The sequence below is a fragment of the Hirundo rustica genome, chromosome 3, assembly GCF_015227805.2.
Source record: "Hirundo rustica isolate bHirRus1 chromosome 3, bHirRus1.pri.v3, whole genome shotgun sequence".
Lineage (NCBI taxonomy): Eukaryota > Metazoa > Chordata > Aves > Passeriformes > Hirundinidae > Hirundo > Hirundo rustica.
Window position 1 is genome coordinate 24,758,363 of NC_053452.1, and position 14,031 is coordinate 24,772,393.

Sequence of the window (14,031 nt, forward strand, 5' to 3'; positions counted from 1 at the left end):
CATTTCAGAACACTGATCCTAAGTCGTCTGTAAAAGGTGTAAGTGGTCAGCTTGGAGAGGGGCCTAGTGATGGACTGCAGCTGTCCAGTAGCCTTCAGTTTCTTGAAGATGAACTTGTGTCTTCTCCTTTACCTGATCTTACTGAGGATCAGCCTTTTGATATTCTTCAGAAGTCCTTGCAGGAGGCCAATATTACTGAACAGACTTTGGCGGAAGAGGCATATTTGGATGCCAGTGTAGGTTCTAGCCAACAGTTTGCACAAGCTCAGCTTCATCCTTCTTCATCAGCATCCTTTACTCAGGCTTCTAATGTTTCTAATTACTCAGGTCAGACGTTGCAACCTGTAGGAGTTACTCAAGTGGTACAGCAACCTGTCGGAGCATCTTTTGCAAGCAATACAGTCGGTGTGCAACATGGCTTTATGCAACACGTCGGAATTAGTGTTCCCGGCCAGCATTTGTCTAATAGCAGCCAGATTAGTGGTTCTGGGCAGATACAGCTGATTGGTTCATTTAGTAATCAGCCTTCCATGATGACCATCAACAACCTCGATGGATCTCAGATAATACTGAAAGGCAATGGTCAGCAAACACCTGCGAACATGAGCAGTGGCCTCTTGGTTCATAGACAAACTCCAAATGGGAACTCGCTGTTCAGTAACTCAAATTCAAGTCCAGTAGCACAACCCGTAACTGTTCCATTTAACAGCACAAATTTTCAGACTTCGTTGCCTGTCCATAATATCATCATTCAAAGGGGTTTGGCACCAAACTCTAACAAAGTTCCTGTTAATATCCAACCAAAGCCTATTCAGATGGGTCAGCAGACTGCTTACAATGTGAATAACTTGGGAATACAGCAACATCACGTACAGCAAGGGATTCCATTTGCTTCTGCAAGCTCACCTCAGAGTTCGGTTGTTGGTCCTCATATGTCTGTTAATATTGTTAATCAGCAACAAAATACGAGAAAATCAGTTACGCCTCAGACAGTTAGCAATGCTGGAGGTAGTATTGTTATCCATTCTCCTATGGGACAGCCTCATGCACCTCAAAACCAGTTCCTCATACCTACAAGTTTGTCTGTTAGTTCTAATTCAGTTCATCATGTCCAGGCCATAAATGGACAACTTCTTCAGACGCAGCCCTCCCAGCTGGTTCCTGGCCAAGTGTCTGCTGAGCATGTAATGCTCAACAGGAACTCTACAAACATGCTGAGAGCCAACCAGTCATATTCGGGACAGATGCTGAATAATCAGAACACAGCTGTTCAGCTTGTTTCAGGCCAGACGTTCACAGCTCCTGGAAACCAAGTTATAGTAAATCACGGAACTTCCCAAATTGTCGGCGGACAGGTGCCACTGCAGCAGGCATCGCCAACGGTGTTGCATTTGTCACCCAGCCAAGCTAATGTTTCTCAAGGCAGATCGAGTTTTACCACCATGTCACCTGGGCAGTCCACAGTGTCAAATATGTCAGCTTCTAATCGATTTGCTGCTGCCAGTTCTTCTGGTTCAGCACACCCCAGCTTGGGAGCGTCAGTTCAGTCTGTCGCATCGGGAGGGAACTTCACAGGAGATCAGCTGGGCCAGAACAGAGCCCAGGTTGCCGTCAGTGCATCGCATCGTCTTCCAGCATCCTCCTCCAAGTCTGGCAGCACCTTTAGTCACACGTCTGTGGGAGTAACGCAACAACAGTTTGCCTTTGGTCAGGTATGAAAACTGCTTGAGAATGTAGCTGGAGAAAGGCTTCTAAGCTCTGCTAAGATCTGGTTAATACACAGAATGTTAATTTTGCTGGTTTGTATTGTTACAAATACTGTGGAACTGCTGAAAATTACTGTAACCCAGAGTCATTTCACTTTGCTAAATTTTATTAATTTGTATTTGTAGTTTCTAAATCTGTCACTGAATGAACACCTCTGTCACTTTGATTAGCTCCAAAGATTTTGTTGGTGATTTATAGTATTATTTTCAGAAGTGCTTAGCACTGATCTCTCTCTGCTCCTGTTTAAAGGAATGGGCACTGTAAGTTTAAACAATTGCGAGCTCTCATGTAAACCTTAGCATAGGTTAGATGTAAAGGCTCAGGTTCATTCTTGGCACTCAAATGTCTTTTGACCTCACTAAAACCTACGCATTTTCAAGGTCTGACTTACTGAAATTAGAGATGAAAAGGTTTCTTGGGCTTCCTTTTATTATTTATCATGTTGGCACTTTTGTTATGCATGTCCGGAGCAGTTAAAAGCTTTCAAATTCGATGCAAAGACAAGAAGTGTTTCTTAAAATCCTTAAAAAGAAATACCTTTTAAAGCAGTCTGTAAAAGCATAACATTTAAAAAAAATGAACAAACCTCTAAGAAGTCAAGCTAGTAGTTAAAAAATCTGAATTCACTTTTAAGGCTTGATGTGATCTGTTTTGTCTTGTAGATGCACTTGAGTATATATTCAACTTGATTTTTTTTTTGTTTTCATAGGTGACAAACAGTCAAAAGTTTAAAAGAAAAAAAAGTTCATAAAGTTCCAGAGTGCCAATTTTAACTCAGTGACTTTTTACACAATTAGCAACAAGCTATTCAATTTCTGTCCTTTTTTTAAAACTTTTTTTTATTTTTGTAATTTTAAAGTATTGATCACTTTCTCAGAATGCATTTGCACTAATTAGATCTTTCTCTTTTTTCTTTCGCTTCTTTTACTTCAAGCTTTCTCTTTTTCCAAAGGCCTGTTGGATTTCTTTTTTTAAACAAACCCCAAATCTGCAGCAAAATAATATCTTAGAAAATAATGTGTATTAAAAGAATCAGTATGGATGTGTTGTAGAAACGCATTTGTAGCCTTTGCCAAGACTTCTGGTGCAGGTTGTAAGATTTTGTTTGCAGCTGAGTAATTTGAGGCCTGTCTTTGTCCTCATGTGTCTACATCTTCCTATTTGCAGGTTACGTGCTGGGTCAGTGAGTTTCAGCAGTTATAAAAACAGAGTATTTCTTATTGCTGTAAAAGATAATTTTGTTTTTGTGCTGAAATTTCAGAGCTGTAGATGGGAACTTGCAGAGAACAAATGCCACTATTTGCCAGAATCTTTTTATTCTGTTTGTACTTGCATTTTAAACATTGTACTTTATACTAAACCATGTATCATTTAGTTGCTAGGCAGTGAAGGGTTTGTCCACTGTGGGTATTTTTTGTTGGGAAAGCAACTTCATCTTGCAGTTGTGGAACTCTGAGAAGCTGAGTTTTCTGAGGGCCACTGTGGGAAATCAGGGGCCTTTTGGAATGCAGCTGGTATATATTTGTGCTGTTAGTGTAATTTCTGTTCCTCTCTGATTTACTTTATAAAATTCTTGAACTTGGAGGGATTGAGATGTGTGAAATTTCACCACTGATGAGTTTGAGGTTAAAAAAGTACACACAGAGATGAATTTTAGGTGCCTTTTCCTTGTTTTTCTTAAAGCTTTCAGTGAATATTTCACAGTGATTTTTTAAAAATTATTTTTTATTTTATGTATGTGGCACAGAAGAAGGCTGTGAACCAGACATCACCAGTTTCTGCATCGAAGACACAGGACAATTTGAGACAGCCTCAGCTAACAAGTCTTCTGAGCAACACACTATCAGGTCAACTAAGGTCTTTTTAACATAATTTTCCTAATTTTCTCCAGCAACAGAGATTCATTCTTCTTCAGTGTGTCAGATTTACATTGATGCCTCATGCTCACAGGGTTCTAAAGGTTGTTGGAATTTTATTTTCAGAGGAATTCAAGCTGTATTTTTTCAGTTTTGAATGTGTGCTTTGATTTTTCCCAACCACGGCACTTCATTTTCTAGAGTGAAAAGTTTAATCTTCACAATTAGCAATTATTTCTCCCCTCTATAAAATCCAAAATTGAACCTTCTTTGATTTTGTTTTTTTTTTTTTTTTTCAGCTTAGGAAAATAGAAATAAGTAATTTTCAAAATACAGACATCTGCTAAAATTCCATGAAACTTCTAGAACATTGAATGTGGTGGCTGCTTCAGTTACAGAGGGAAGATAAATTGGTATTACAAGGTTGTGTGCAGGCTGTCATCACTCACTTTGTTCTTGAATGTGTCACTTTCAGTTAGAATAGTTCATGCATTGTTCTTGGCAAAACAGCAGCTTTTCAAGCAGCACTGTGCTACTGAAAGATCAAAACCATTACATTTGAGGCAAGCAGAAAATGCAGTAACCTTCCTATTCTCTTTGTACATAAGTAACCTTTTGAATAAGGTCCTATATTCTACCTTGCCTTTTTTTTTTTTCCCCCTTGTGTACTGTTAGTATTAGCTGTCCAGACAATTCTGTACAATCTGCCCACTATGCTGAGTGTCTTTGGGGGAAAAAACCTAATAAATTCTTACTTGTTTTGGTTGTAACATAGCATGACTGGTAAGATGCTGTTTGGATTATGAAGCAAAGCAACTGGAGGAAGTCTGCCTAACTAAAAAAAATCTAGGGGAAAAAATGTCCTTGCTGTCTAAGTACTTCCTCCAGAAAAAATTGGGTAATCCCCTTGAGGGAGGGTTGGTTCTGAAAAGCTTGATAAAATTTTACTGTATGATTTTAGGTAAATTATTTGGACACTAAACTCACCATACTGGAATTTCTTCTTATGTTGCAGTACCACGGTGAGTTGTGATTTATATCTGAGGATTTTTGTGGTTTTCAGGACAAAACATCAGTCCTGTTTTATTTTTATGAACTGGCTTCTCCACAGGATAGTTGCACAAATGCTTTTAAGCATAAGTTGTATCTTTCCTAAAAACTCAAGTAAAATTATAGGGATAGGTACACAAAATTATTCTCCTCTTGCTTAGGATGACAAGAATCTTTAACTTTCTTTTATAGGACAGGACTCTGGAGGAAAAATCATACAGCAGTCTCTAGGAACAGCACAGCCACAGGAAAAAGCGATAGGATCCTCATCAGTTCAGCAGAGTATACAGGTAGAGAATACTTCTGTTTGTTTCCCTGTCTGTCCTGGTTTTGGCTGGGATAGCGTTAACTCTCTTCTGAGTAGGTGTTTCAGTGCTGTGTTTTGGATTTGGATAATGTTGATAACACACCAGTGTTTCAGTTAGAGCAGCTCTTACCCTGCAAGTCGTGACCTTTGCAGTGCCCCAGGCTGTGCCAGTGAGGCGATGCAGAGCCAGGACAGCCAGCCCAAACTGGCCAGAGAACATCCCGTAATATGGAGCATCACCTTCTGTCTCTAAATGTAGCAAGTGCCTGTGAGCTGCTGATCACTGCTCAGGAATGGGGTGGGCATTGGTCAGAGGGTGCTGAGCAGTTGCATTGTGCATCACTTGTTTCTCCTGGGTTTAATTCCCCCTTTTTCTCATTTTCATTACAACTTTATGATAACTGTCAATACTATATTTTGTTTCTGTTTTTAAACTGTCCTTTTCAACCCACAAGGTTTACTTTTTTTCCTGGTTCTCCTCTCCCCTGGAGCGGGGGGAAGTAGAGAGCAAACAAGTAAGGAATCATTGTAGGTTTTTTGGAGAGTATCTGAACTCCCCTGAACTTGACGAATTCTGCCTTGACATAATAAATGTTGATTATCTTTCAAATTGATACACTCAATGCTGCTTTGAGATTCAATTCAGTAAGTGGAGTCTGACTGTACTGTTCCCTGAAGATAATTTTGTATGACATAACAATTCTTAATTGATTTGGCCAAAAGTTCAACCTACTCTGCTCATTATTTCTTACAAACTCAGTTCCCTAGCTGATTGGGAGAGAGTGGTTTGTGAGAAGTAGCAGAAAAGTTCCACCTGGTCTTTGTCTGTTTTATTCTTTACTGCAGTCTTCTTTTTTTACCATTAAAAGTTCTCCCACATAATGCAAGTACATACAAAAACACTGTCCAGGATGATTTTTCTTGGAGAGGATCTGACTTAGAATTTTCGTTTGTAAATGTATTTGTCAATGCAGTAGGACAGGAATGTTTTGCCATGTCTTACTGAGTTACAAGTAGAGCAGAAGGTACAGTAGTGCTCAGTTAGGAGGTCAGCCTGGTTGTGTAATAGTTGGTCAGATGTTCATTTTGCTTGATGCTTGACTACTTTTTATGCTCTGAAGTTGGAGGCTTTTTGAGGCAAATACTATTCCAGTGGTCTGCTGTGGGTCTTTACCCTCTTGGAGAGCCTCAGGTCTTAGGAGAGTGTTCCCAGGAAAAATCTTGATTTCATTCAATATCTAACCAAAGGAGAAAATTAGTTAGATCTCTGCCTGATGGGCGTATCCGTAGCATTGACACCGAAATAGAATTCCTAGAATGACTTTTACCACTCCTCCCAGCCACTGTGGCTTTTGAGAATTTAATTGCACAACGTTAGCCTGCTTTCCTCACAGATACTCAAATCCATCAACAGCAGGCGAGATGACATCATCTGAGAAATGCAGAGACAGTTTGCATGAGCAGATTAATTTGTAAAGGTTTTTAGTTGTACCTTTCCTTCTTTGCACCTGTTAAATTTGATCGTCTCTTTCTTAGTGAAATATGTATAATGCACAGCAGTGGAATTTGTCTACAAACAACATTTCAGACCTTTGGTTTATGTCACTTCCCTATTTTGTGGATACGGTGCCCTGTGAAAATAGGAGATGGTTGAAAGTGTTTATACTTATGTGGTGGTTACAGTTAATGTTGATGTACCTAACTGACAGAAACAAATCCTGAAACTTTGGCTTTGCAAATGAGGGGATATATTGTAATTTGTCTTTTACTTTGAACTTAGGTGGATGGTCATTTAGTTGGACAGAAAAGGCCTGCTGCTAAACAGTTAACTAAAGGAGCTTTGTAAGTCATTATTTCATTGTAATTTTGTTGCAGAAACCTTGATTTTTACTTTTGTCAATGTAAAAACTCTGTACAGTATGTTAAATATGTCATTAATTTTTTTGTAGTATTCTGCAGCAATTACAGAAGGATCAGGTACATGCTGTGACACCAGATAAAAGTCGGTTCAGATCATTAAATGATGCAGTTCAGAGACTCCTTTCATACCATGTGTGCCAGGGATCACTGCCAACAGAAGAAGATTTAAGAAAAGGTAATTTTCTTTTTAAAATTTGGCAGCAAGTTTGTAATCAGTGTATTGAGACAATTCTTAATGTAAATTAGAGCAATAAGAAAGGGAGCATTTTAAAATTTGTGCAGGTTATTGAAGAACAGTGTTTGAAAGTGTACTTTGTCTTTCTAGTGGACAGTGAATTTGAATCTGTAGCTACACAGCTTCTGAAGAGGACGCAGGCTATGCTGAACAAATACAGATGTTTGCTTATAGAAGATGCCATGGTAAGGTGTAGAATCCAGGTACACTTTGCTTATGGGATGGGAATCAGTTTGTTAAAAAAATACCTGCAGGGCAGACACATGGACTTCTCTGCGTCTGCTTTGCTCTTACACTGAACAGACTCTGATAGTCGGGAGGTGATTTCTGTGTATTTCTGTGGCTGATGGAACCTGACATAGTGTTGATGTTGTCCATTCAGAGGCCTCCAGCCATATTGTGATTGGAGCCAAGTCATTACAGTTTAGGAAATCATTGTCCTTAAAAGCTAGGTGAAACTTCCATCAGAAGTGCTGGTTTAAGTGCTTTCACAGTCCCAGGTATGACGTAAAATAAAACCGACCAAGTTACTTTAAGAATGTATTTTACAAGGATCAGGAAATGTGACTTCAGACATGCTAGTTTTCAAGTCTGGAAAAGTTTTAAGTTTGAGTATAATAGACATAGATATTTAGAGACAGGAATACATAATATAACTGTTAGAATTAATATGATTTTTAAACTAGCAGTTGCATTGTAAAAGATCTTAGCTGTTAAATATTCGCAAATGTTTGCAGGGGTAAAGAGAGGATGAAGGTTGAGAATTGTTCTTTTAGCATCTGCTATGTCGTATGGCAAATCCCATTTAGTAATTTTGAAAGGTTTATTTCACATAGCGTTCAGGTTTGAAACTAGTTGCCTAGTGTTTGAAACTAGTTTGAAACTAGTGTTATGGCCTAGTGCAGTGAACCTTTTCTGTAATGGATGGATCCAACTGGCTTGGAGGCATTGTCAGCAAAATGCAACTCTGCACCAGCTAGTTACAAGGATGGGAGAGAAGTGCAGGGAAGATGATACGGTGGTCCCAGTTCAAGATTTTTGCTGGTTGATCCCCTAAAAGAGAAGGATAGTGTATGAAGTAAAAAAAAATGCGGTATACAGTAGTAATCATACTCAGTCCTGAAAAAGTGTGATTCATACACTGGAATAGCAATTCCCTGTTTTAAAGTCTTTCCCAAATAAAATCTGCAGTATGATGTGAGTAATATTTTGTGATTGAGTTTCAGCAGTGGTTGGGTCAGAGACAAGGCTGTTGAATTGTGAGTGTTCTTGGCAAGTACGTAATAAAAGAAGTTTCTTTTTCTCTGAAAGTTAACTAAGCGGTCAATGTTTTGATTTGGTACCAACATATGAGTCACTACAGAGATTGGTTGTTTGTTCCTTTTCCTCCAGCGGATAAATCCCTCTGCAGAAATGGTTATGATTGATAGGATGTTTAACCAGGAGGAAAGAGCATCTCTGACCCGGGATAAGCGTCTTGCACTTGTGGATCCTGGTAAGTAATGCTTAACTTCTAAATTAAGTGTGGAGTGTTTTAAAAATAGTTGTGGCCACAATGAGGCACTGATTGCTGTGGATTCCAGTTATTGAAATATGAATAAGTGTTTGCAGGATAACTTTTTATAACTCCAGGATGCAACAATCCAGAGACATTGTAGAGTTGAAGCAGTTATTTGTGGGGAAAGAAATATTTTACCTGTTTGGCAGAGGAATGTTTGAGTTTCTTTTGACAACAGTCATGACTCTTGCAGTGCGTTCGTTCTAGCAGGGAAGAATCTCTGGGTTTGCTTGTAACCAGAAAGAGCAGCACTGTTTGAAGCATGAATACTCTTGTTCATCTTAACAAAGTGTTGCTCTTGGAGTGTCACGGCCATTTGAATGGTGGCATTTTTAACTGGGATGTTGTTAAACACAGCACCTGGAAATATGTTATTTGTGTAAGATTACAGCTTTGTTTAAAGGTTCTGCATGATCTGCAGGTTTTAACAGATATTCATGGGTTTTGTTGTAGAAAGTATTAATCTTCAGAGACCATATTTGCATATTTAGAAGGCTGGGAAGTGCCCTTGATCTGGTTTTACAGTGCACGTACGTGAGCAGTGTGCTGATTAATTTAGTGCTAATCTCCTGCACTGTACACAGCAGAACACTTAAGCGTATGAACATCTATTAAAGATCCAGATCTCTAAACTGTGGTTGTTATTTGAATTTCAGTACTCAGAAACTGTGTTGGAGTGTCAGTTACTTGGATGTGTGGGTAATTTTAGTAAAATGTTGCTACTTAATTTTCAGATGGTTATCAGGCCGATTTTTGTTGTTCTGCCAAACAATTTGAGAAAATAGCTGAAGAAGCACAGTTCAGCAAAAGTGACCATCAGTCTAGCAAAACATTACCTTCTCGAAGTCAGACTACCAAAACCCAAACCAGAGATCGACCAAAATCCAGCTCAGCAGAGTCCACAAATCACAGTAAACTTCCTCTAGTGCCTAACAACATTCTGACACCACAAGAAGGAAAAACTTCTGCTAAGAAATCAGAGAGCCTCACTAAAGCTTTAAAGTTTGAAAAAGCTAATTGTTCTTCTGAGAGCCAATACATGGCCCTTTCTGAAGAAAGGATGAGTGGGAAAGATCTTGCCAAGTCCACTGAGAATTCTTCAAGTTCTGAAGACTCGTCAAAAATTGTGTCAAGAGGCAGTCATGGAACACACAATAAAATACCAAGGAACACAGTTCAGTCTTTCTCAAAGGTAACGTGTAATAATTCACTTCAAGACAAAACTCTGAGGAGCTCTCCAAAGAATGAGGTTTTGCATCCTGATAACAGGAAAGGCTCTGGTGAACCCCAGCAAGACTTACTGCTCAGTAAGAGTTTAGAAACTACATTTAAAAACATCTTGGAACTTAAAAAAGCTGGGAGGCAGCCACAAAATGAGGCGGCAAGTAGTGGCTCGGTTGAATTAGAGTTCCCTAATTTTTCACCTATTGCTTCACAAGAGAACTGCCTGGAAAAATTTATTCCGGACCACAGTGAAAGTGTTGTAGAAACTGACTCTATTTTAGAAGCAGCTGTAAATAGTATCTTAGAGTGTTAATAGTTACAGTACCATGGACAAGTTATGTTTCTCTTAGCAGAAGCAAATGTGAATGACACCACAAGTACAGCCTGACATGCATTTAAGGTTAACCTTTCTAAACTAGATTCTGTTCTGTGTTTGAGAGCAATACTCATTGTGGTTACAGTGAGATATCCGAGTAAAGTTAATCCTTGTTAGAATGCAGTCTGTTAGGGCCTTACTGTTTCAAGTATTATTATGATAGTGCTTTTGATAATTGAGCAGTACTGCAACGTAACAGGGTTGCAGGTTGTTAGGCCCTATATAATATGGTAATATACTGACAATCACAGTCATTTGAAAGGATATATTTATTAAGAAAATGTTTTTAAAGAGCGATGGAAGCAACAATTCCCCTACCCTTCTCTTCCACAAATCATCAAATCTTTAGTTTTTCTGGAAAACCCACTGTACCTCTATTCAGAAGCGATTATTTGCTTTGTTAATGAATTTGTATTCTAGGATTCTGAAGTTGGAAGGAAATCATCAGTGTGTTTACAAGGCTTCATAATTTAAACTTTAAGTGCTTTTCTATTGCTTTCTGAGCAGAAACTAGTACTTGATATATTTGTAGTGGGTAACTTTAGTCTGTGGGATGATATTATATGATCTTAGTCACAGTGGCATGATATGAAGTAATAAATGCTTGACTAAGGAGGGTAGAATGGAAGCCAGTAAATAGCAAAGTGTACAGGATGAGGCCATGATAGAGCCATGAATTTATATATATAATACAAATATATGTTATCTCTTGAGGAAACGATTTTGCATTTTATAATTGGATGTAGTCAGCCTTGAGTCTTTCTGAAGTGGTATGTTTTTCTTTTTTTTTTATTTGTTGTTTGTTTTTTTTTAGACCAAGTGTCAAAAGCACTTTTATTTGAAAACTGTATTTGTAGCTTATATTTTAAGAGGATGTTAGCCTTACTCTGATTAAATTTAAAGGCCAGTGTTTATTTTTGATTTTTTTTGCTTTTTTGTTGTCAGAGAATGTTAAATCATCCACCGTAGCAGTCATAATTATCAAGATATGTACAGACCAAAGTTGATCAGCAATCCCATTGTTTAAACATATCAAAAAAGTGTAATTATTAATTCATATTGTAAAGCCAAGTGAAACCATTGCATGGTTTGTATTTGGCTTGCTGTCATGTTGTTAAGATAGAATCTTATTATTTTATTTATTTATTTTAATCTATGACTTTTTTTTTTTTTTTTTTGCTGCCCATGCTGCTTTGTTCTAGTTTACTTTGGTCATGAGTGCTTTTGTGCACATAAGCGCGCTGACGTTGGTCATGTGTGTGTAGTACATATGTCTGCTCAGGAGGATACAGCTTTTGTGGTTTCTAAGGTATGCTCATATTCTCCCCCAGAACTTCTCCACCATTTCTCAGAAACATTACCAGGCATTTTCCAGACTTGCTGATTATGATTTTCATGGTGTAAGAGGCTCATTGTGACAAGCTGTGGTTGTCAGTCAGATTTCCAGGAGAGAAACCCGAAGGTTTTGCTACTGTGTAATTCAGTGCATCTGAATGGCACAGTAGGAAGCAGAATTAGATCCTTGGGATAGTAGAACGTTACAGCGCAACTCAGTATTGAGCTACAGTCCACTGTCTGACCACTAAAGGAAACCAAATCTAGAAAGCAATGAGGGAAAGGTGAACTTCCTTAAAACTCATTTCCCCTTCAACATGAATGGAAGTACTGGTTTTGTGTGTTACTAATTGCCATTTTAAAAAAATTGTGCCAATTTTAAAGTCCATCTTTGTACAAACCCAACATTCCCAAGTGTTGTATGAAATATTAATAAGTATTGCCAGTTTTAAATTTTTAGTTGGGTGTCCACAGAATAGGCTCTCAGGCAGTTAGTTGTTTTCCTATTGGCAAAACTGACAAGGTAGTCTTCACCTATTGCCTTTTTGATTTAATAATATTCTTATGGCTGTGTATCCCGATGCATATATTATTTTATCGTTTTGAAAATTTAACCATTCTGAACTATTTAAGAAGGAGAGCAGTTAAGTTACACAGCTGTATGTTAACTAGTTAAATTTTTCTTTTATTGAGGAAAAAAAGTGAAGTTGCACATTCATCAGTCCCCCTGCTTATTGTACCACCTCACAATGGGTATGGGGTTTCCAGGCTCTCTGCAGCAAACACGAAACTGAAGTATCAGGTTATGTGTCTTCTCTTGGGTCTCGTTGGGAAGGGGGGACAACGGCATCTAAAAAATGACAAATTGCAAAAAGTAATCGTGGTTGATTTGGTCAGACACGTTTCTCTGAACTGCTGATGAGAGGAACCCCTTGAACAATCCTAGTAAGATTGATGTGAGATTGTTAATGTTCTGTTGTTCACTCCTTTGAATTCAATTCTAAAGGAATTCTGGTACGTGGTGAAGCAGCAAATGAAAGAACTGTATTTTTGTGGTGCTTAAAAAAAGTTTATTAATCATATGGGCTCAAGTCCAGCAAAGTATTGTGAATGTGCATGACTTTAAACATGTTTTCATTATTTTGCTGGATCAGCATTGTGATTTCAATGTTATTTAATACTGCCTAATATTAAAACAAATTTTAAACTGGCAATTAAGAAAACTATGTTAATTTTGAAGATTTTGGTATAATTTATCTGTTAGAGTAGGGAGGCCTTACAGACTGACTTCACTTAAAGAGGATGTGTCACTTATTGTCAGCGTGGTATGGACTTTATTTGCTTAAATACCTTCATTTGTAAAGTATGTCTCACTTGAAATTGCTTTGTATACATTTTGTAAAAATATTTATAAAATGTTTTGTAAAAAAAAAAAGTATAACAAATTGCAGTTTATTTTGTTATGTTGGATAAATACTGTTAAAAGACACAAGTCAGTAAATATATTGTTAATCCATGGATAGGAAATGTTTAGTTGGAGATTACAAATTGAAACAACCATTGCAATACAGCCAAAGATTTGGGAAAAAATGTGTATCTGTGATTGTCTTGATTTAACCAAGTTGAATATTTACATTTTCAAAAGTTCATTGGTCTCAGTTTTAAGTACTATGACTACAAAATCTTCTTGCTCCTCTGCTTTTCATGATGCAGCTCTGTTGTAATGTACTTAGTAGGCCAACTTTCTATACTCCTTATGCATCTTTCTGAACATACTTATTAGGATTCTGTTCCTGTGGCATTATAACTACATTCAATGACCTTAATCTCCAGATTACAAGAGAGCCAATAGTCCTGCCTTGTTGATATTAGAAGTCTTGCCACAGCGAGGTTCTTGAGACATGCTCTCTTTCTCTGGTGTACTTTCCCAAGGTAGAGGAATCATCTTCCTGATGCCTCAGGGGGATGGAAGATGAGAGGGCTTTTATCATTCAAGCAGCCACTGCATCCACGCTGCAGGTTTGACGAGGGCTGGCTGCATTTGGTTATAGATCCGGTGTTTGGGTATTTTGTGAGAAGATGCTGCAATTGCAGGTGGTACAATGGATCTTCCTACTTTTATTAGAGGGGTGATGAACCTTTTCTTACTGTGATTGAATTTTTCAGAGAGTATGCTGAGACTCTGATCTGTTAAAGCTCTTATGCCTGGAATTTCCTCACTTTATTTTTGGAGGATATGGAAGTGAAGCATTGGTGAAGGGCACTGCCTCTCATCTTGGAGTAGGGCCTGCAGTGTTGAAAGGTAGAAATCTTCACGGTTAGTATTTGTTATTTTGTCAATGAGACAAAATAAACATGCTTTTTGAATGCTTCCCACATGGATTCAGACAGTAACAAAATGAA

The 14,031-nt window shown here is 38.0% G+C and overlaps 1 protein-coding gene across 5 annotated transcripts in view; it reads left to right on the top strand.

Moving 5' to 3' along the window:
* BICRAL (BICRA like chromatin remodeling complex associated protein) overlaps positions 1-13,212 on the top strand; it is a 44,610-nt gene extending 31,398 nt beyond the window's left edge. For all 5 annotated transcript variants that reach the window (XM_040058434.2, XM_040058437.2, XM_040058432.2 and 2 more), the window contains 8 exons: positions 9-1,712; positions 3,515-3,614; positions 4,866-4,963; positions 6,761-6,822; positions 6,930-7,075; positions 7,226-7,320; positions 8,528-8,630; positions 9,428-13,212. In XM_040058434.2, coding sequence (XP_039914368.1) covers positions 9-1,712; positions 3,515-3,614; positions 4,866-4,963; positions 6,761-6,822; positions 6,930-7,075; positions 7,226-7,320; positions 8,528-8,630; positions 9,428-10,230 — 3,111 coding nt within the window. In that variant the 3' untranslated portion in view covers positions 10,231-13,212. The remainder of the gene's footprint in view (positions 1-8; positions 1,713-3,514; positions 3,615-4,865; positions 4,964-6,760; positions 6,823-6,929; positions 7,076-7,225; positions 7,321-8,527; positions 8,631-9,427) is intronic.
* The last annotated feature ends 819 nt before the right edge of the window (positions 13,213-14,031 follow it).